The sequence below is a fragment of the Meles meles genome, chromosome 17, assembly GCF_922984935.1.
Source record: "Meles meles chromosome 17, mMelMel3.1 paternal haplotype, whole genome shotgun sequence".
Lineage (NCBI taxonomy): Eukaryota > Metazoa > Chordata > Mammalia > Carnivora > Mustelidae > Meles > Meles meles.
The window spans coordinates 38690531-38711360 of NC_060082.1; the positions used below are offsets into that span (position 1 = coordinate 38690531).

General features: G+C 46.8%; 1 protein-coding gene across 4 annotated transcripts; it reads left to right on the top strand.

Moving 5' to 3' along the window:
• Positions 1–313: 313 nt before the first annotated feature.
• On the top strand, positions 314–19146 carry CNIH4 (cornichon family AMPA receptor auxiliary protein 4). Of its 4 annotated transcripts, none has more exons than XM_045983520.1 (5): positions 314–466; positions 3941–4009; positions 9727–9839; positions 10688–10689; positions 15765–15856. In XM_045983520.1, the coding sequence occupies exons 1-5, from the start codon at positions 398–400 to the stop codon at positions 15854–15856; spliced, it is 345 nt and encodes a 114-aa protein (XP_045839476.1). In that variant the 5' UTR covers positions 314–397. The 4 variants fall into 4 exon arrangements, with proteins under 4 accessions (XP_045839476.1, XP_045839474.1, XP_045839473.1 ...); XM_045983517.1 differs by lacking the exon at positions 10688–10689 and adding an exon at positions 18955–19146 and having other exon boundaries at positions 316–466; positions 15716–15856; XM_045983518.1 differs by lacking the exons at positions 10688–10689; positions 15765–15856 and adding an exon at positions 18955–19146 and having other exon boundaries at positions 315–466.
• Positions 19147–20830: the final 1684 nt, after the last annotated feature.

Consider the following 20830-nt stretch of genomic DNA (forward strand, 5'->3'; position numbering starts at 1 on the left):
CATTGCCAAGTCGAGGATCCTGTGGGGCCTGCGCGGAATCCAAAAGAAAAATCGCACACTATAACAAATTGTACCAGGTATCCAGCAGATTACCAGCGTTCAGTAAATGCTCCTTGACTAAATCTTGTCATAATTTCTGGAACGAATCAGATTGAGGGTAGAGTTCCTCCCTTCCCTCGCGCGGGTCTTGGTGCTGATGAACTACACTTTCCAGCATGCATCAGAACTACGGCCGCTGGGTTGGTTGGGGGGAGCGGACTACAAGTCCCGGCATGCCGCGCAGTGGCGGCCGCACTACGCGCCCCAGCGGCCTGGGCGAGGGCCTATCAGGGGTGGGCGGGCGCGGCGGGCGCAGGAGCCGGTTTGACGGAAGGAGAGGCGGCGGCAGCGGCGGAGGATGGAGGCGGTGGTGTTCGTCTTCTCTCTCCTCGACTGTTGCGCCCTCATCTTCCTCTCGGTGTACTTCGTATCCTTGCCTGAGGCGGGCGGAGGCCGGCCGAGCCCGGCGCCCGGGGGACGGGGCTGAGGCGGGGCCGGGCAGGTGCGCGGGGGCGAGGGCGGCCCGGTCGGGACCGGAACCAGGGCGGGGAGGAACAACGGCCCAGCGAGGGAGGGCCGTCGGGAAGCCCGCTGCTCCCGCCGCCTCCGTCCCCGCGCACCGGCCCCGCCCCGAGCGGCCAGGCGGCGGGCCTTCCTGGCGGGGCCGCGGGGGGCGCTGGGGTCCCGGGCGAGGGGATGCGACGTGCGGGCTCCGGTCTGTGGGAGACAACCACCGCCGCCCTCGTCGTGGCACCCGGGCCTTGGCGGCCTGGCCCCGCCTAGGACGTGGGCGTTGTGCGGGACCGGCCGGGGCAGCCCTCTGCTGGGGACCGTGCGGGGTTGGCTGCCCGTGTGTCCGTGCGGAAACGGCGCCCGTATCGAAGACTTGCTCCTGTGCTGGTCCTCAGACTGGTGTCCAGGCCAGCGCGCGGGAGGGTTGGACCCGCACCCTGCATCCAATCTTGGTCGTCCCCCAGTTGCAGTTTAAGTTCAGGAAATTAGGAAACAAACACGCGGAATTGCATGTTTTTTCTTTCCTTGGAATTCACTCTCGGTGCTTTCTTTTTTTTTTTTTTTTTTCACTCTCGGTGCTTTCTGATGGAAGTAAACTTTTTGCCAGAGCATCCCGGCTTCAGGATGTTTGTTGCGTGAGCTTTCAGCGTGACCTCACGCTGTATTGTAGTCGGGCGGTCCGTTGGAGAGGAGAGGGACAGAATTTGCAGTCAGGACCGCTTGCTTTACTAGATGTTTGCTGTGCACAGTGCTTCACCTGTCTCCACCTGCGGTTTCTTATCTTTACAAAGAGACCTTTTACTTTCCAGTTCTGGGTGTGTATAAGGGTTCAGCCCCCAGCACGGTGCCTGCCTCCCCCGCCCCACTTCAGCTGCACTTTTTACTTGAACTGATGAATTCTAATGAGGAGAACCTTGAGTTGGTTTTGTTTTAAGATTTTTTTTTTTTAAAGATTTTTTTATTTATTTATTTGACAGAGAGAGAGATCACAAGTAGGCAGAGAGGTAGGCAGAGAGAGAGGAGGAAGCAGGCTCCCCGTGGAGCAGAGAGCCTGATGCGGGGCTCGATCCCAGGACCCTGAGATCATGACCTGAGCCGAAGGCAGCGGCTTAATCCACTGAGCCACCCAGGCGCCCCTGTTTTAAGATTTTTAAGTAATCAGTGTAGCAGCAGGCTGGGGCTGGAATTCACAACCCCAGTATCAAGGCTCACGTGCTATACAAATGAGACAGTCAAGGGAGAACCTTGAGTTTTATTGGGTTTGCTGAACTGAAAGGGCAGAATCACAGGGCCAAGTTTTGACGACCTATGTCCCTCTTGTGGCCTAAGGAACTGGGACTTACAGAGAAATGAAACATGAATTTCTGTATTTGCAGTTTGGAAACTAGGCTTGATAATTTAAAATGGGCCTGGCTTGTACCAATTCGTGTGTATGGAAAAAACGTTAGGTGAAATATTTGACTTAGACAATCAGGTACATTTAGTTTTTTGTTTTTGTTTTTTTAAGATTTTATTTACTTATTTGACAGACAGATCACAAGAAGGCAGAGAGGCGGGGAAGCAGGTTCCCTGTTCAGCAGAGAGCCCGATGCAGGGCTCAATCCCAGGACCCTGAGATCATGACCTGAGCCGAAGGCGGAGGCTTAACCCACTAAGCCACCCAGGTGCCCCTAGGATATCTTTCAATGGGATTCAGCATATTACTGTATTTTTGGGTAGCTGAACAGCTTAATTCTAGAGGCAAGAGGTAGAATGGTAGAATATGGCCCCGTAGGGATAGAAGTTTTCCCAGACTTTGAAACATGACGGAAACAGGTGGAATTCAAAATCAGGCAGGGCAGAGGTGAAGATTCAAATGTGTTGATGGCATTTCTGGATGACCGGTTAAGGAAGAGAGGACATACTTAATTGAGGTGGTAGTAGAAGGTCAGATGGGAAACGCTGGATTAGAACAGATTTTGAAGGGTTGTGTGTTAAGGTGGGAAGGCTTTCACTTTATCCTCTAGCCATTGAACATTTTTGACATAAACAAATGGAGTATTAAGAAGATGAATCTGGGGGCGCCTGGGTGGCTCAGTGGGTTAAAGCCTCTGCCTTCGGCTCAGGTCATGATCCCAGGACTGGGATCGAGCCCCACATCAGGCTCTCTGCTCCGCGGGGAGCCTGCTCCCTCCTCTCTCTCTGCCTGCCTCTCTGCCTAGTTGTGATTTCTCTCTGTCAAATAAATAAAATATTAAAAAAAAAAAAAGATGAATCTGCAGAGTGTGTTGGAAATGGGAAAGACTGGAAGGTAAACCACTGGGGACGGGGTCCATGTGGGTTTGAAATAGTTCTGACTGTGGACAGGTGAAAGGAGGGATTCATGGGTGGAGTGAAGAGGAAGGCATTGCCTAGACCCGCGGAAGGCTGGTTGTGGGATATGAAACAGATGACAGAAATAACTTGCCGTGTTTTGAGTTTGGGCAAATGGTGCTTGTGTCATCGATAGAAAGAAAACACATTTGGAGGGGACAATCTGTGGAGAAAATGATGCGTTTGACTTGAATTGTGTTGAGGTGTTAGAATATCCAGATGGAAATGTTTAGAATTTAGGTGAGAACATTTATTTTTACTTCTTTCATTGGACATTTTCAAGCATGAAAGTAATGAAAGTAGAGACCATAGTGTAATAAACCCCCTGTTTCTGTGACCAACAGTGATTTTCAGCATTTTGCTTTCTCCTTTCCTGGGGGGAGGGATGTGGGAACATTTCACAGCAAATCTCAGACCTTGTATCGTTCCGTTGAGGACTTTTCCTTCCGAGTCAGACGTCCTCAACGAGTTTACATTTGGTACTAAAAACCATTTTTTGCTTAATCCTAGTAGAAACTATGTTTAATATGGAAGGTTTCGTTGATTGTGAAAAGTATAGGAAAACAGATCATCTGGAAGGAGGCATGGCCAGTGCTGACATAAGACCGCCCTGTATGGATAGTTTTGTATCTTATTCTTTAGTCACATCTTGAGTCTTCAAAGACAGTTTATGGATCTGTCATAGAGAAACACTTTTCCTACTAGTGGGAATTCAGGTTTAAATTCACATTTAAGTTGTTTTTAAGGGTATTATTTTCCGTTTCTTAACAGTTACTGTTTGATTTTTTAGGAATTCCCATTGAATGTTCTCATATGGGTCACTTTAGAATTGAGCATAAGATTATTTTGTGAAAATAATTTGTTGAAGGAACAGAAGTCAGAAAATTGAGTTGTCGATTGAGTGAACTTTACGGAAATAACTACAGTCTTTTCAAGTCAAATCTCATTCTGCATTGCATTTGGGTTTCTGTCTGAAACTTAAAACAAAAATTGTTGTTCTCAAAGAAGTCTTATAATTCCTTATCTTGATCCTCAGATAATTACATTGTCTGATTTAGAATGTGATTACATTAATGCTAGATCATGTTGCTCAAAATTAAACAAGGTAAGACATTTCTTTACTCATTTCGGGCGCTGAAGGTGGTTCTGCACTTTCTGCGTCAGAGATTACTTATAGATAACCAACATATATATATTTGATTTTTTTTAAGATTTTATTTATTCATTTGACAGAGATCACAAGTAGGCAGAGAGGCAGGCAGAGAGAGAGAGGAGGAAGCAGGCTCCCTGCTGAGCAGAGAGCCTGACATGGGGCTTGATCCCAGGACCCTGGGATCATGACCTGAGCCGAAGGCAGAGGCTTAATCCACTGAGCCACCCAGGCGCCCCTGTATATTTGATTTTGAAGTGTGTGTTGCTGCTTATTCATTGGAATGTTTGTAGAGCTGTGTTTTTGCAGTATTTTAGATCATGAAACTGTACTAGAGGACCTCCCTGGAAATTTTCTTTACTGTGCTTCTTGCTGTGTCCACCAGTACTTTACGAGGGAAAGGTTCATTATGAGAGTAATTGTGTTTGTCTTCTGTGTCTAAACCCATCCTCCCTGCTCATGACAAAAAACCTTAGTCTTTTTTTTTTTTAAGGATTTTATTTATTTATTTGACAGAGATCACAAGTAGGCAGAGAGGCAGGCAGAGAGAGAGGGGGAAGCAGGCTCCCTGCTGAGCAGAGAGCCCGATGCGAGCCTCGATCCCAAGACCCTGGGATCCTGACCTGAGCCGAAGGCAGAGGCTCAACCCACTGAGCTACCCAGGTGCCCCAACCTCAGCCTGTTTTTTTGTTGCATAAAAGACAGTCTTCTTTTCGTGGCTTGCTGAAAAATGGAATTAATGAGTTGGTTTCTTTTAAGGCCATTTTACCTTTGGTATGTAGTCAGAACTTGATGTTGCCAAGAATACTCTGAGTTGCAGGTTTGTCTGCATGGAGGAAAACCAGTTAGTCCTGATTCATTTTGTGGGCTGAGCAGACAGAAGAGCTTTCTGGATAAAAGTTCATGTTAACAGGGGCACCTGGGTGGCTCAGTGGGTTAAAGCCTCTGCCTTCGGCTCAGGTCATGATTCCAGGGTCCTGGAATCAAGCCCCACATCGGGCTCTCTGCTCGCTGGGGAGTCTGCTTCCTCCTCTCTCTCTCTGCCTACCTCTCTGCCTACTTGTGATCTCTGTCAAATAAATAAATTAAAAAAAAAAAAAGTTTATGTTAACAATTCACTAAATACCGAGAGGTGCTTTTGGCTTGACCTAAAAATCATTTCTGTGTGTCTTTTCACCTCTTCACCTACTTAACAAGGGGAAAAAGTCACATGTAGAAAATTAAAATTTCTAGGGGCAGCGGGTGGCTCAGTGGGTTAAAGCCTCTGCCTTTGGCTCAGGTCGTGATCCCAGGGTCTTGGGATCGAGGCTCGCATCCGGCTGTCTGCTCAGCAGGGAGCCTGCTTCCCCCTCTCTGCCTGCCTCTCTGCCTACTTGTGATCTCTGTCAAATAAATAAATAAAATCTCTGCTCAGTGGGTAGCCTGCTTTCCTTCCTCTCTCTGCCTTCCTCTCTGCCTGCTTGTGATTTGTGATCTCTTTCTGTCAAATAAATAAATAAAAATCTTAAAAAAAAATTAAAATTTCTAGTAAACGATACTTCTCTTTCTTTATTTTGAATTTTCTGGAACATGGCTTAATATAATGATAGATTTTAAATAAAACATTTTGTATGTATCCGCTGTACTTAAAGACTTCTAAAAAGAGATGTAATCCATATTATATTAGTTTCAGTCCTCCTTGCCTTCACAAGAATGATTAAATATATATCTTACCAGCTGGGTTGTATTTCTTTTTATATTTCTTGCTTACGCAATATTTTAGGGGGCATTTAATTGGGTTTTCTTTTTTCAAAATAAAAATTGAAGTGCAAAGATGAGATTACCTGGATTTTTCTACTGAGAAAATTACCCCTTTAATTTGAAGTTGTCATTTTTTTAATGTAAAATTTTATTTTTATGAACGTAATACTTGCACACAACAGTCAAAGATATTACAAATCTTACACTGAAAAATAGCAGTCCCTGTCTGACCCCTTTGAATCATATCTGTCATACTTTTTAGGGGAAACTGATTTCCACACTTGAGCTGTTAATTTTTTTCTGATATTTATGTCCATATTTCCTTTATATACTCGAACTGCTATTTGTTTTTGTTTTTGTTTTTTTAAGATTTTATTTATTTATTTGACAGAGAGAGATCACAAGTAGATAGAGAGGCAGGCAGAGAGAGAGAGGGAAGCAGACTCCCTGCTGAGCAGAGAGCCCGATGCGGGACTTGATCCCAGGACCCTGAGATCATGACCTGAGCCGAAGGCAGCGGCTTAACCCACTGAGCCACCCAGGCGCCCCATCGAACTGCTATTTGTTGATTTATCATTTTAAGTATCCCCTATGAACTTCTGAGGCAATATGATAGATTTAGTTCTTAGGTACCTCCTTCCCTGAACATCACCTCTTCTATTTTCCTTTTTGGGTTAAATTGATATTCAGTGTTTACATTGTTACTATGTAGTGTTAAAATAACATGCTAAATCTTTTTTAGTATTGAACCTCATGATAGGACAGTCATATTTTTCTTTCTTTTGTGTTTTTCTGGATAGTTTTCTCTTTCTCAGTGTTAATAATTGCTATGTTTTTAAAATTTCCTTAGTTTTCACTTACCTGTTATGAAGTCTTTTCAGATACATCTTTAAAGTTTTTCTGTACTATTTTCTTTTCTTTTTTTTTTTTTTTTAAGATTTTTATTTATTTATTTGACAGACAGAGATCACAAGTAGGCAGAGAGGCAGGCAGAGAGAGAGGAGGAGGCAGGTTCTCCGCAGAGCAGAGAGCCCGATGCAGGGCTCAATCCCAGGACCCTGGGATCATGACCTGAGCTGAAGGTAGAGGCTTTAACCCACTGAGCCAGGTGCCCCTTCTGTACTATTTTCTACATGGGTCAAACATTAAAATAATCTATCAGGGGAGCTCTTTTCCAGGTGACCTTTCTTCTTGACACCACTTTCCTCTTGCTGTGGTCTGGACTGGTCACTTCCAGGCCCGTCCATAGCCCGAATCCTGGGATACCTGGTCTGGGCCCTCCTTGGAAGTCATGTCTCCCTTCCAGTCTACTGTTCTGTTTTGCTGGAGTAGCTTCTTGAGATATGGTACATGGGGACTAAATTTGGAGGCCTTACCTGTTTGAAAATGTCTTGTCTTTACCCTCGGGCAATAGTTTCTCTGAGCAAAGCGTTCGAGGTTGGCGAAGTTTCTCTGTCAGAGTTTGAAAGACATTGGTCAGTCGTCTCCCGACTTCTAGTGTCATTCACATGGGGCAGTATGATGCCCTTTTGATTTCTTACCTTTTGATGTGTTCTTCCCACCCCTCCCCTCCGTCTTTTCTTTTCCTTGTTCTCTCCAGAAGTTTTAGAATCTTTTATCCTTGGGGTTTGGGAATTTTGCAGAGCTTCCCCTTTCTGTGCCTTCCCTGAGGCTTTTTTCATGTGCTGTTTCCACCTCCTATGGCTCTTTCAACCTGGCACATCTGTTCTTTCTTTGAGAATGTGTGCCCCCCACACTCCTTTCCCTCCCCTTCTTTTTCAACAACTGGATAATTCATCTGCTGGATTATCTGCTGTTCTGTTTTAAAAATTTTATCTCTCTGTTTTTTTTCCTACCTTTTAGTTTCAAGATTCCTTCCCTCTGCTCTCTCTACTGATTTTCTAGGGTGCACACCATTTTACGTCAGGTTTTTGTTTCTAAGAGCTTGTTGTCTTCTTATTTCAAGTTTGAGTTTCCTAGCTCTCTGAGAATCTTGATTTCAGTGGTTTTTTAAATTTCCTTCTGCTTCCTTCATTATCTCTGTTCCCTCTAAGCTCCTTTCGCCCTGTGTTCTCCCCTCTCATATTGGAGGCGTCCCTCAATTTTTGGTACTGGCTGTCTGTCCATATGCAAGGGTAAAGCCCTGAAATGCTCACGGGAAGCTCCGTGTGAGCTCCAGGTTGCTGGCCAACTGGGAGACAGACTCCACTGTCGGGTAATCGGTATCTTCCTGGGCTTTTGTTGGGGTACCCGAAGGGCAGTTGTTTTGTCTGTGTTCTCTCTTGTGCTGTTAAGTTACTTCAGGGGAGAATTTTTCAGGCTCCTGCTGGGGGCCTTAAGCCTAGTGCTGATTAGGGGAAGAACAGCACATCGCTAAGGAGGGAAGAGTATGAAAACATAGGGCTTGGTTGAAAGAAGTAAAGCAAGCATCATCTTGTTAAGTATCGCCTCCTAAAACTTTTGCTTCCAGTTGGTCTATGGAAAACAAGGTAAGAAATAGAGTTTGGAAGCTCCTGCTCTGTGGGCGGGGAGAGAGGGGAGCTGCCTGCTCTCCCTAATTCTGTGCAGCGGGGATCGTCAGCTCTGCGTTACAGATGAGAAAGTCTGATGAGAAAGTTGTGGCTCAGAAAGGGCAGATGACCTTCCTAAGATTGCTAAACTCATCAGGAGACTAGAGCATGAATTCCATTCCAGGTTTGACTCTGCAGCTCACACTTGTCAGCAGTCGGCGCAATTGGTTACACTTTAAAAAAATCTGTATTACGTATAAAAAGTTCCTGTTGATTTCATATTAGGTCTAAGGCCTAGCAAATCCCCTTTTTGTTTATAAAAACAAGTTTCTAAAAATTTTTTTTTTTTTTAAGATTTTATTTATTTATTTGACAGAGAGAGATCACAAGTAGGCAGAGAGGCAGGCAGAGAGAGTGAGAGGGAAGCAGGCTCCCTGCCGAGCAGAGAGCCCGATGCGGGACTCGATCCCAGGACCCTGAGATCATGACCTGAGCCGAAGGCAGCGGCTTAAACCACTGAGCCACCCAGGCGCCCCAAGTTTCTAAAATCTTAATGCGGAGAGCCCTGGGGCAGGTGGGTTTGGGCTTACACTGTATTGTTCTACCACTAAGTAGCTTTGTAACCCTGGGCAAATTATTTAACCTCTCTTGAGTTTTTCTTATTTCTGCAAGTGCAGATTACCAGTTTGTGTCTGCATGGATATATTAGCTTCCTTTAGAAGAAAACCCTCTATTCTTAGGGGAGGAAGATTACTAGTGAATGGAGGACCTGTTGAAATAGCTCTCTTGTGCAGGAGAACTAGAGTGTCGCACAGTTGACAAGGGGAGCACAGAGGGCAGTGGGTACTGCCCAGCCAGTAGCTGACATCTTGGTTCATTACCACATTTGCTCAACTTTGAGCTGTTAATGTGAGCTGTTAAAGAACCCGTGTGTCTCTGTGTGTGTGTGTGTGTGTGTGTGAGAGAGAGAGAGAGAGAGAGAGAGAGAAATGATTTCCTTAAGGATTTTGGAGATTGGAAGATGTTTAAGATTGATATTTGACTTGCAAGACATTAAATATCTGGATATAAACCACCCCAAATTAGAGTAAGAGGCTTTAGCACAGATGTTGGAATAGAAAGTAAAAGATACTCCATTTTCCCCCTAGTTGTCATTCATGCCTCCTTCGTGAATGAATCTGAACCTTTGCTCAGGATAAAATGTAATTGAAATTTAAGGGCGTTATTTTTAAACTGTGCCCTGATGTATTTGCATGGGGTACGCAGTTTCTGCAGTGTGCAGATCTGGGTCATCTGAGTCTAAAAATAATCTTGAACTATGAGCTTGTAAATTCTCTGTGTATTCATTGATTTAACTTCAAATAACAGGAGCATTCAGGAAGTGCACAGCGGCAGTTGTAATACTGTGTTCTTCCCTTGCAGTGGGTAATCCCAGAGTTGATTGGCCATACCATCGTCACGGTATTAATGCTCGTTTCACTGCACTGGTTCATCTTCCTTCTCAACTTGCCTGTTGCCACTTGGAATATATATCGGTGAGTATAATTTGTTTACAGCTTTGTGTCATGGCAATTTAAAGAAACATTAAAAAAAATGTAATAGCTTTTTCTTCTGCAATAAAATATGTGCCAGTCATGAAATAAATCTCCGCAGATGCTACATTAAATCAGAATACATTTTTGTTTTCTTTGGTATGCTGGGCAAATAGCAATTTGCATGGTCTACTCTTGTGGTAAAAACACAGATTTACAGGTATAAATTTAAACAATATGGAATGTTTAGTTGTGATGTCTAAATAGTGTGGTGGTTTCCATTAAGAATGATCCAAAGTTGGGGCGCCTGGGTGGCTCAGTGTGTTAAGCAGCTGCATTCGGTTCAGGTCATGATCCCAGGATCCTGGGATCGAGCCCTGCATTGGGCTCCCTGCTCGGCAGGGAGCCTGCTTCTCCCTCTCCCTCTGCCTGCCGCTCAGCCTACCTGTGCTCTCTTTCACTGTCAAATAAATAAAAAAGCCTTAAAAAAAAATACCAGAAGACCTTGTTTAAAAAAAAAAAAAAGGAATGATCAAAAGCCTGAGAATATAAGATTCTTGTTATTTATATCTGCAGGTTTTAATTAGAGTATATCTGGAATGCTCCAGAGAGACTTTCATTTTAAAGTCTGCAGACTAATAAAAAAAAAAAAATAGAAATATGCAACAATCAAAAAAAAAATGTCTGCAGACTAGATAATGTCAGAATTCTAACTTAATGAATTTAGGAAGCTTTTCAAAAGCTTGGTGTAAACCCTTATTGGATGTGATATTATAGTTGAGCACTTGTACAGTATGTATTTTCTTTGAAGAACTGTGGGATAATCTTGGCAAACCTAAGATTATTTTTAGTAGTTTGCTAAATTTTTAGGTTTGTTTGGTTTTCTGTGTTTTTTTTTTTTCTACTTTTATCTAGTTTTGGGGTAAAATCATCAGCTGATCTTGACTTGTGGTTTTTAATTTTTATTCATTTTTTAAAAGTTATTTATTAATTTTTTTGAAGTTAATTTATTATGTTCAGTAATCTCTACACCGCATGTGGGTCTGGATCAAACTCATGACCCTAAGATCAGGAGTCACATGCTTTTCCAGCTGAGCCAGCTGGATGCCCCATACCTCTGAGTTTTTAAAAGTGCAGTTAGAGTAAGAATGACAAGGAAAGGGGCGCCTGGGTGGCTCAGTGGGTTAAAGCCTCTGCCTTCAGCTCAGGTCATGATCTCAGGGTTCTGGGATCGAGCCCCGCATCGGGCTCTCTGCTCCGCAGGGAACCTGCTTCCTCCTCTCTCTCTGCCTGCCTCTCTGCCTGCTTGTGATTTCTCTCTGTCAAATAAATAAAATAAAATAAAATAAAAATAAAAAAAAAGAATGACAAGGAAAATAATAAAGGAGGGGTGGGAAGAGGCTAGGGAGTACGTGGTAACGAGAGTCCTAAGGATGAGGAAGTGAGTAGATTTGGGGGAATGAATTTATACATAAAGATTGTGAGATTAGAACCTGAGCTACAGAAGAGAGTTTAAATCTCCGTACCTTTTTTTTTGGGAGGGAAAGACTTAATTTTTCTTTCCAGTTTCTTTTTGCTCTCCTGTGGTCATACCATAGTCCAGCCCCCTGACCTGAGTTCAGCAAGAAGCATGCGCTCCTCACCTACCTACTGAGGTGCAGGTCCGCGCAGACCTGGTGCACAGCTCCATGCCCCAGGGGTCCCTCCGAGCAGAACATGAATTGGGGAGTGAGAGCGGGACCCTCTGAGGCTCGATCTTAGCCATACCTCAGTGCACCCCATCATTCCTCTGCAGGCCCCAAGCAGATGCCAGAGGAAGAGCAGGCTTGGGTGCGGCTGCTTTGTGCAGAGGACGGACTGTGGCAGGAGGCTCTGCGAGGTTTTACTGGCGAGGACGATAAAGTCCATGGCTTCTGTTTCCTGTCATCATAGAGATCATGTGGGTTTATTGCCTTGATGATGGCTGCAACAGATTGATGGTTGTTCACAGATTTAGCTTCTCTTTAGAAAGGTTGGTGTGGGGGCACTTGGGGGGCTCAGTCGGTTAAGCATCTGCCTTTGGCTCAGGTCCTGATCCCAGGGTCCTGGGATCGAGTCCCACATTGGTCTCCCAGTGGGGAGCCTGCTTCTCCCACTCCCTCTGCTGTTCCCCCTGCTTGTATGCACTCACTCTCTCCCTCTTCCTCTCTGTCAAATAAAATCTTTTTAAAAAACAGAAAATAAAAAAAGGTTAAAAAAAATCAATAGATGGCTCGTTTCCTCTTTTCGGATGTCTGTGCTTTATGCTTTTGGGGCTGCAGACATCTGAAATGGACTCTGCCACAGGACAAAGAGGCAAAACACAGGATAACAGAATACACTAGTTCAGTTCGAGGTGGACTGAGGTGCCGGAGGAGTGGTGGGGAACTCCGGCTGGGAGGAGAGGCGGATGGCTGCGCTTGGGCCGCTTGTGGAGAGCTTGTGTGAGTGGAGCTGTGCATGGTGGGTGAGGGGTTCCCCCAGGCGTGTTAGAGGTGGGGAGGGCTGGAAGGGAAACCAGGAGGCAGATGTGCAGGGCAGATTTAAGGACACATCTGGCAGCAGTCACGGAGATGAGGAGTGGGAGCAGATGAAGCACAGGATGGGTCACACAGAATCTTGGTCCATGGATTTGGTATATAAATATGAGTACTGGTAGCATGGAGTTCACCCATTTCAATTTTATCTTTTTTTATTTATTTGAGAGAATGAGAGAGAGCATGAGAGGGGAGAGGTCAGAGGGAGAAGCGGGCTACCCGCTGAACAGGGATCCCGATATGGGACTAGATCCTGGAAGTCCAGGATCATGACCTGAGCCGAAGGCAGTCGTTTAACCAACTGAGCCACCCCAAGTTCACCCATTTAAAGTATTCTTTTCAATATGTTTTTAGAACGTGTAGAGATTTCAGCAGCCATCACCACAGTCTATTTTAGAACAGGTTCATTACTCCAAAGGAAAGCCCCCTCTACCCATTAGCAGCCATTCCTTCCTGCCCTCCCCTCCCCAGGCCCTCAGCAGTCACCTTCTACTTTCTGTTGCCCAAGGTGACCTGTTCTGCACAGACGCATCCTAGAGGAGAGTTCAGTACGCGCTCTTTTGTGGGAGGCTTTTCTCACTCGCTGTCATGTTTTCAAGATCATCCGTGGGTGGCTGATGTCTGTTCTTCACTTCGTTGTGTTTCTGAATGATATCCTGCTGTATGGGTAGACTACATTTTGTGTGTCCATTTGCACTGGATGGGCATTTGAATTGTTTGTTTTTGGCTGTTAAGAGTAATTCTCCCGTGAACATTCATGTGCATGTGTTTGTGTGGAGATCCATTTTCATTTTTCCTAGGAGTGGACTTGCTGGGTCCTCTGGTAACTTTGTTTCACCTTTGGAGGAACTGCCTAGATGTTCAGAAGCAGCTGTGCCGGTTTACCTTCGCCGGCTGTGTGTGTGAGGGTTCCATCGTTTCCACGTCCTGGTCAAGCTGTTGTTGTGCGTTTTTATTTAAGTCCTCTCCCACCCGGCATAGCGCTCGAACTCATGACCCAGAGGTCAAGAGTCGTGTGCCCTTCCACCTGAGCCAGCCAGGCACCCCTGTGTCTTTTTAATTTGGCCATCCTATTGGGTGTGATGTTTCACTGTGGTTTTGATTTATATTTCCCTAATGACTAAGGGAATTGAGGACCTTTTAATGTGCTTAGTAGCCATTCATGTATCCTCTTTGCATGTTTTGAGTAGGTAAATTGATCAAATATCTTTACGAAGACTTTTCTGGAAGCATCATGTAGTATTGATTGGATGGTGGAGAAGAGCCAGGAGGGTAGGGAAGCCCATTCAGAGGCTGGGGTAAGACTGTGTAGCTGGAGCGGGGTTGGGATGCAGGAATGTGGAAAGACCACCTCTGTGGAAGCAGGACGAGGAGGGAGAAGGGGGGGCAGAGAGAGTCTGTAAGGACCACCAGGAAAATGGTGACAGTGCTGCTAGGTGACCTGGACATCAGAGGAGGACAAGACTTACCAGAGACAGAGCTGAGATGTTGTCCGGACACTCACTTGTCAGACCCTCCACTCAGCTCTAGATGGGCTACAAGATTTGGGGGAGGGTTTCAGATTTGTGGGACTCAGGGCATTTGGTTTCACAGAAGTTGTTGTTGAGAAACTGTGTGTGTGGCAGGAAGGAGTCGGGGACAATGCAAAGTTGGGACTCATCGTTGCACTAGTGGCGCAGTCTGGGTGTCGCCGCCTACACTTACACTGCTGGACCTTCCCCAAGTGGCCCAGTTTCCTCACTTGGAAAGGGAATCATTAGGGGAAGAAGACTGTGACATACACGATGACATGAAATAAATATGAAATACTCCATGGTATGTTGAACATAGTATCTTCAGGATTTTTTTTTAAGATTTTATTTATTATTTATTTGACAGAGGGATCACCAATAGGCAGAGAGGCAGGCAGAGAGAGAGAGGAGGAAGCAGGCTCCCTGCTGAGCAGAGAGCCTGATGCGGGGCTCGATCCCAGGACCCTGAGATCATGACCTGAGCCGAAGGCAGAGGCTTAACCCACTGAGCCACCCAGGCGCCCCTCTTCAGGATTTTTTCTTTTTTTTTTTTTTTAAGATTTTGTGTATTTATTTGATAGAGAGATCATAAGTAGGCAGAGAGGCAGGCAAAGAGAGTGAGAGGGAAGCAGGCTCCCTGCCGAGCAGAGAGCCCGATGTGGGACTCGATCCCAGGACCCTGAGATCATGACCCGAACCGAAGGCAGCGGCCTAAACCACTGAGCCACCCAGGCGCCCTCTTCAGGATTTTTAAAAAACAGATTCTTCTGAGTGTGTGGGAACACTGGGTGGAATTGATTCGGAGTCGCAAGGAGGTGCCCACTAATGTCCCACTGTGGCCAGGCCTCCGCCTCTATAAAAAGTACATTCTTGGCTCATGAGATTATCATTACTTAATAATAGCTTGAATTTGGCCTGTTTTTGTTAAGACTTCCATAAACTTAGACATCGGGTGTTGACTCTGAGCTATCTAGTGTCTTAACTGAAGAGGAGTTCTGTCTTCACCATGGAGGCACTTCCATTTCTGTTCTTTCTTCTCTAAATTGTGCTTATAAGCTGGGCACCGTTTATAAACCTGCAGACTGAGGCGTGTTATCTCCAGATCAGTAGGAGCACAGAGGAGGGCTCGAATCTGGACACAGAATCTCTCACTATCTTCTGTGAAATGGGAATAATTATGCTTGTCACTACTTCTTATAAAGATGTTGCCTCAGGGGTGCCTGGGTGGCTCAGCCAGTTGAGCGTCCGACTCTGGTTTCAGCTCAGGTCATGGTCTCCAAGTCGTGGGATCAAGCCCTCAGTTGGGCTCTGCTCATTGTGGAGTGTTCTTGAGATTCCCTCTCTCATTCTCTCTCTGCCTCTCTCCTTGCTTGCTTCTGCACATGCTCGCTCTCATGAATAAATCTTTTTTAGAAAAGATGTTGCATTTATTATTTTAGAACTTTGTAGATAAAGAAGTTTCTAAGAACTTGGTAAGATTAGTTTGGTTTGGAGTCCTCTTTAGGTGTGTTTGGTGGAAAATGGCTGTAGGTATGACCAGATTAGGAGTTTTCTATAGGTGGGTAAAAGGGTCTCGTCGATCATAAAATATCTTTCTCTAGCGTGTCACTGTATTTTTTTCAGAGAGCAGGAAATTGTAGCACAAATTAACAAGTATATCTTTTAAAGGAAAACCATGTGGCACCCTGTCCCCATATGGTCTGGACTTAAGGCTGCTACGATTGGTTCACTTTTCAAGGTTGGCTCTTCCTAGATACTTACTTTTGAGTATTTATACTGATGATCTGATTTCCCTCTAACGTGTGCACACCAGGTTCATTATGGTGCCGAGTGGGAACATGGGAGTGTTTGATCCAACGGAGATACACAACCGGGGGCAGCTGAAGTCACACATGAAGGAAGCCATGATCAAGCTCGGCTTCCACCTGCTCTGTTTCTTCATGTATCTTTATAGGTGAGTTTAGAGGTCTTGTGGCATTTCCATGTATGCGATGCCTGCTCTTGGGTGAGGTGCCACAGGCCTGTGGGCCTTAGTGTGGGCGACGCAGAGCTTTGGGGGATCCTGCGGAATTCTGGTGGCTGTGTGCATTTTGTATGTGTCATTGAATCCGTGTGCCGTGGACTTGCAGTGGAGCTGCTCTGTGGTGTTCGTTACGCCTTGGCTCCGAGGCTGTCGCATGCTTTCTCTTCTTCCCATGTCCAGGCCTCACTGCTGATTATGAGCAGTTGCAGGCCGTCCTCCTGGGGACCGGCCCGCTGCGGGTCTCCTGGGGGTCAAGCACGGAGAGCTGAGAGTTGGCCTGGTCTTTGTTCGTGGTGAGGACCTGAGCATGGCAGTGCCTCACCGGCATCCCTGGCGGCCCATTCTGGTGGAACCGCGTCAGCTTTCCGATCGCGGCACATGGGACATGAGGGCCACCAGCAGGGACTGGCCCTCAGACATGGGATGCCTCGTATGTCCCGTGTTAAACTGTGTTGTAGAGATAAGCATGCCATTTACTCCTTTATCTGTCCCAGGTCGATGGATAGAGCAAGGAAGAGAAACAAGATCATTGTGCACGTATGATTTGATGAAACCTTTCAGAGGCCAGAAGTTAGGCTTAACCTTTGTATGCAAGCTTACCTAGATCATGCCTATTCGTTTCCCTAGGTAAATTTAAATTTTCACACAGGCATGAGGACTCTTAGGAAGAACTTGTGTTGAGCTAAATTTCTATCATTCGGAGGGTTCCAGTAATTAGAAACTGCATAGAGATGGCAGTTTTTAAAAATTGCTGTTTTGTCTGAAACCAACTGAGCCAGCCAGGGGCCCCTGTCCTGGTTTTTAAAATACAGAAAAGCAGGTATGTTGGGCAATAGAGGTTACTTAAAAAAAAAAAAGAGGGGCACCTGGGTGGCTCAGTGGGTTGAGCCTCTGCCTTTGGCTTAGGTCATGATCTCAGGGTCCTGAGATCAAGTCCCGCATCGGGCTCTCTGCGCAGTAGGGAGCCTGCTTCTTCCTCTATCTCTGCCTGCCTCTCTGCCTACTTGTGATCTCTCTATCAAATAAATAAATAAAATCTTAAAAAAAAAAAAAGGGAGCGCCTGGATGGCTCAGTGGGTTAAAGCCTCCGCCTTCGGCTCAGGTCATGATCTTGTGGTCCTGTGATGGAGTCCCGCGTTGGGCTCTCTGCTCAGTAGGGAGCCTGCTTCCCCTCTCTGTCTCCACCTGCCTCTCTGCCTACTTGTGATCTCTGTCAAATAAATAAATAAAATCTTAAAAAAAAAAAAACTATATAGACATTTAGATACGTTGATATCTATAGACATCTATGTTAACTAACTTGGATTTAAATATAGATAAAAATAATTTAAAAACTGGGATAAAAAAGCACACTGGTATCGTTTTCTGATTCTCATACTGCACCTCATGTTTTACGTGTTTAATTTTCAATCCTTACTTTAAAGGTGAAGAATAAAGAGCAAAGAAATGTACTAGTAACACGATGACACACCCTTTTCTGACTTTGTAACATGAAACTACCTGAAGGTGTCTGGGCCGTCAGAGAGAGAGGCTGTGGGCAGGGCTGGAAGCAGCGTTGGTCCCAGTAGAGCCCTGTGTGGGTGTGGGGGTTGGGGCATGCGGGTCTGGGAGGAGGATCCTGCCTAGTAGACTAGTCCTGGGATTTGAAAGTGTGCATGAGTCTCCGGGTGGGTGGTGGTTGGCTTCACGGTAGTTGGACGGGACTGGAAGTGGGCGGAGGGGTTGGGGTGCTGCTGGGGCAGGTTGAGGGGCCCCGCACAACCAAGTGTTAGGTAGGCAGCCTTCGAGGCTGGTTTGGGAGACGCCGCATCCCTCTTTCTTGCCTCGCGTTCTGAGCTTGGTGTGTCTTCCACCTTGCTGTGGCCTCACCCCTGGTCGCCACTCACAGCTTGCGCCCTGGATGAGGGAGCGGTCTCAGAGGACACGCTGGTCACACTTTCTCCCGCTCGGGGCTGCTGCTGCGTCCGGTGGCTTTATTCCCTGTCGTCCCGTCCCTCATGCAGGCCCCTCCAGCTGGTCCTCTCCGGGTCGCCTGCTGCGTGGTGGACGCTCAAGGTTTGTCCCGTGGAATTAGAGGGGGAAATACCCATCTTCTTAGAGAGTGCTGGAGCCCATGCCATTGGTGTTGGGTTGGGGGCCAGCCTAGTGCAGGCTGGGCCTGGCCACTTACTCTGCTACAGGGCTAGTTTCTGAGCTCTCTGTGCCTTGGTTTCTTCGTCTGGAAATGGGATTGTAACCAGTACCTATCTCACTGGGTCATGATCTGGACTAAATGAGATAACACACATAAAGCACTTGGGTTTGGGCTGACCTAACTTTAACGTGCAACCATCTTTCTGGAGTGTTAGTTTGTGCTGTGTGCAGCGTACACTGATGTGGTGGAACTTGGACAAGTAAGGACACCATTAGTGCTCTGTGCTCTGGTCCTCTGCTCTTAGCACAGCCAGGCTGACATCAGTACAAGGACATGATGGCGGTCCTGTCGCCATGATGGTGGTCCTGAAACCACCACGCCATGTTGGCCATGGTGGTTTCAGCAGAGTGTACTGGGTGACTGCCATAGTCCCGACATGGTGCCTGGGGGGCCGCACAGAGCCTGGCGCAAAAGCGGGGGGCCGCTAAGCTCAGTGCTCAGTGCCTGCAGGGGTGAGTCCTGAGCCCGCCCTCCTGGCCACTGTGCAGTCTGTGCAGGGGCGTCCCGGGGGGACAGGGGCCAGTGCTCAGGCCTCGGGATGGCATGTGTGAGGTCCGGCTAGACAACTAATTTTGGTTTGTTTTCTGGCCGTGGCTGCTTCTGAGCTATGGCCCAACATTGGTTTTAGGTTACGCTGCCACCCCCTCCCCAGTTATTTATTTATTTTGTTACATGAAAAAAGTCAGGGCTTTGAGAGGCCCTAAGCAGATATTCTTTTTTTTAAAAAAATGTGCCAGTGGTTGCTGAGCCTCGGAGATGGGAGCCCGGACAGAGCAGGCCCTGTGGGCGCCGTGCTCGGGAGACGCTGGTTAACGCTCGTCTCTTCTCTCCGCAGTATGATTTTAGCTTTGATAAACGACTGAAGCCCGAGGAGCCGCGCCCGAGTCCGTCTGCAGCGCGCAGCCCGGGAGCCACAGGCGGCCGACCTCCTCCTCAGAACCGCGACCATAGCAGTATATTTTTTCCTCTTTGAACAAAAGAAAAATATTTTTGCTGTATTTTTACCATATAAAGTATTTAAAAAACACGAATTGAGTTTTTGTAGATTTCTGGTTCTCAACTTTAGCCCAAACCCTGACCCATTTCTCATCGTCTGTGTGTTGAAGATTGTCGTTCGTTCGTAGCGGTGGGAGCGCCACGCTGGCCTCGCGCGCCAGAGAGACAAAGGACACACGTCAAAGGGAAAGCCCTCCAGATGCTCTGCTGAGAAGGCAGAGTGCAGAGCAGTGCTGTTAATCTGGGCAGAGGAAGAGAGAAATTATCCCTCTTGCGGCGGCTTTGTTGATTTAATTCAGTAAAGATGTATGGGACTGTCAGCTGAAAGTCTTTTCACAAGAATGTTAACAGAAAATGGCATTTCAAAAAATATATTTCTTTGCAGAATCTGTGAAACCCCATAAGCCATTTGTCCAGGTACGATGTAATTCCTGCTTCTAGAAAGGAAAATAAATAAAAAATTCAAAATTTTATCAAGAATTTTCATTTAAAGCCATTGCCTTCAAAATCACCTTCAAACCTATTCTGGTCTCAGATACATTGCCTGATGGGTTTGGAGAGGTGATTTGGTAGAAGATGCTTATCAGATTAGAGCAGGAATAGCCCAGTCAACCGAGTGACCATGGAGCCATTACCACGCTGCCTCTGTCCTGCCATACCCGTGTCCACTCTGCGACCAGGGACAGGCCGTCTCACGGATGTGGCGCTCCCCAGCCAAACTCCGTTCCCTGGAGCCGGGCCTCCTCTTGGGCTTGGCGTGAGTGTTGAGCTCTTGGGCTCTGTTTGCCGGGCAATGTGACCCAGCTGTTGATTCTCGGTCCTGCTTCTTGCCCTGGTGTCGCCATCTGGAGCCCTGGCCTCGAGGCCAAACAGGGCTGTTTCACAGCAGAATCCGGGGGAGTTACCCATGTCCGGACAGAAGTGGGCAGCTATGCAAGGTGTGGGGTCACCAAGAGGTCAGGTGCCATGTGTCCTTTCAGTCCAGGACTCCGAACGGCCTGGGCAGAAGTCCCGAGACCGATTAGCCTGACTCCCTGGATAGAAGGGCCCCCGTTTGGAGCAGCTGGCCGCATGTGGCAGAATGGGGACTGGTAGATGAGGGAAACTGTGGCTGTCGGCCTCCAGGGCCTCCTAAGCCCCTCCTCCTGGTTATGGGCATAGCTGATGCCCAGAGCCGAGCAGCTGTAACATGGAAGTGACTGGGGCGGGGGTGGGGTGGGGGTGGCTTTCCTACCTTTTCCTTTGGAGCCAACTTCTTGCGCCTTAAAAAACCCAAAACAAATCAATCTCTCACTGGCTTTCTCCCCCTTTTCCAGTGCCCGCAAGGCCCTGCTCAGGGTTTTGAAGCCATGAAGCTATGGGGGGACTTCAATCCCAAGAGCCGAGAGACAGGTCGCTGCAAGCCGCTGAAGGGGGTAGAGGGTTTGCTCTTCCCAGGAGAGTCTTCTAGGAGGCGAGCGCAAAGCCACATAAGTGGCGAGCCCGGGCTGTCCCCCATTCTGAAACGCAGACTGTGGTTGAAAAGGACCAAAGTCCCCAATCTTGAATTGCTGGTCTGCATCAAAGCCAGGAGATGGGGTGACTAGCGTTTGTATTTTCTCAGGGTGCCAGTACAAATGATGAAAAGAGGGGAGAAGCACGGACTTCAGGAGCTGGGATTAAGGTGCCCGGGATTCATGCTCTGTGCTTTCCCTTGAGGGGAACCCTGCAGAGAC

Bases quoted from the DNA above. Each gene is read 5' to 3' on its own strand.
- CNIH4 (XM_045983517.1), top strand. From the start codon at position 398: ATGGAGGCGGTGGTGTTCGTCTTCTCTCTCCTCGACTGTTGCGCCCTC. The intron at 467-3,940 runs GTATCCTTGCCT...CTTGATCCTCAG, and splicing joins TCTTCCTCTCGGTGTACTTC to ATAATTACATTGTCTGATTT. The intron at 15,857-18,954 runs GTGAGTTTAGAG...TTCTCTCCGCAG, and splicing joins TTCTTCATGTATCTTTATAG to TATGATTTTAGCTTTGATAA.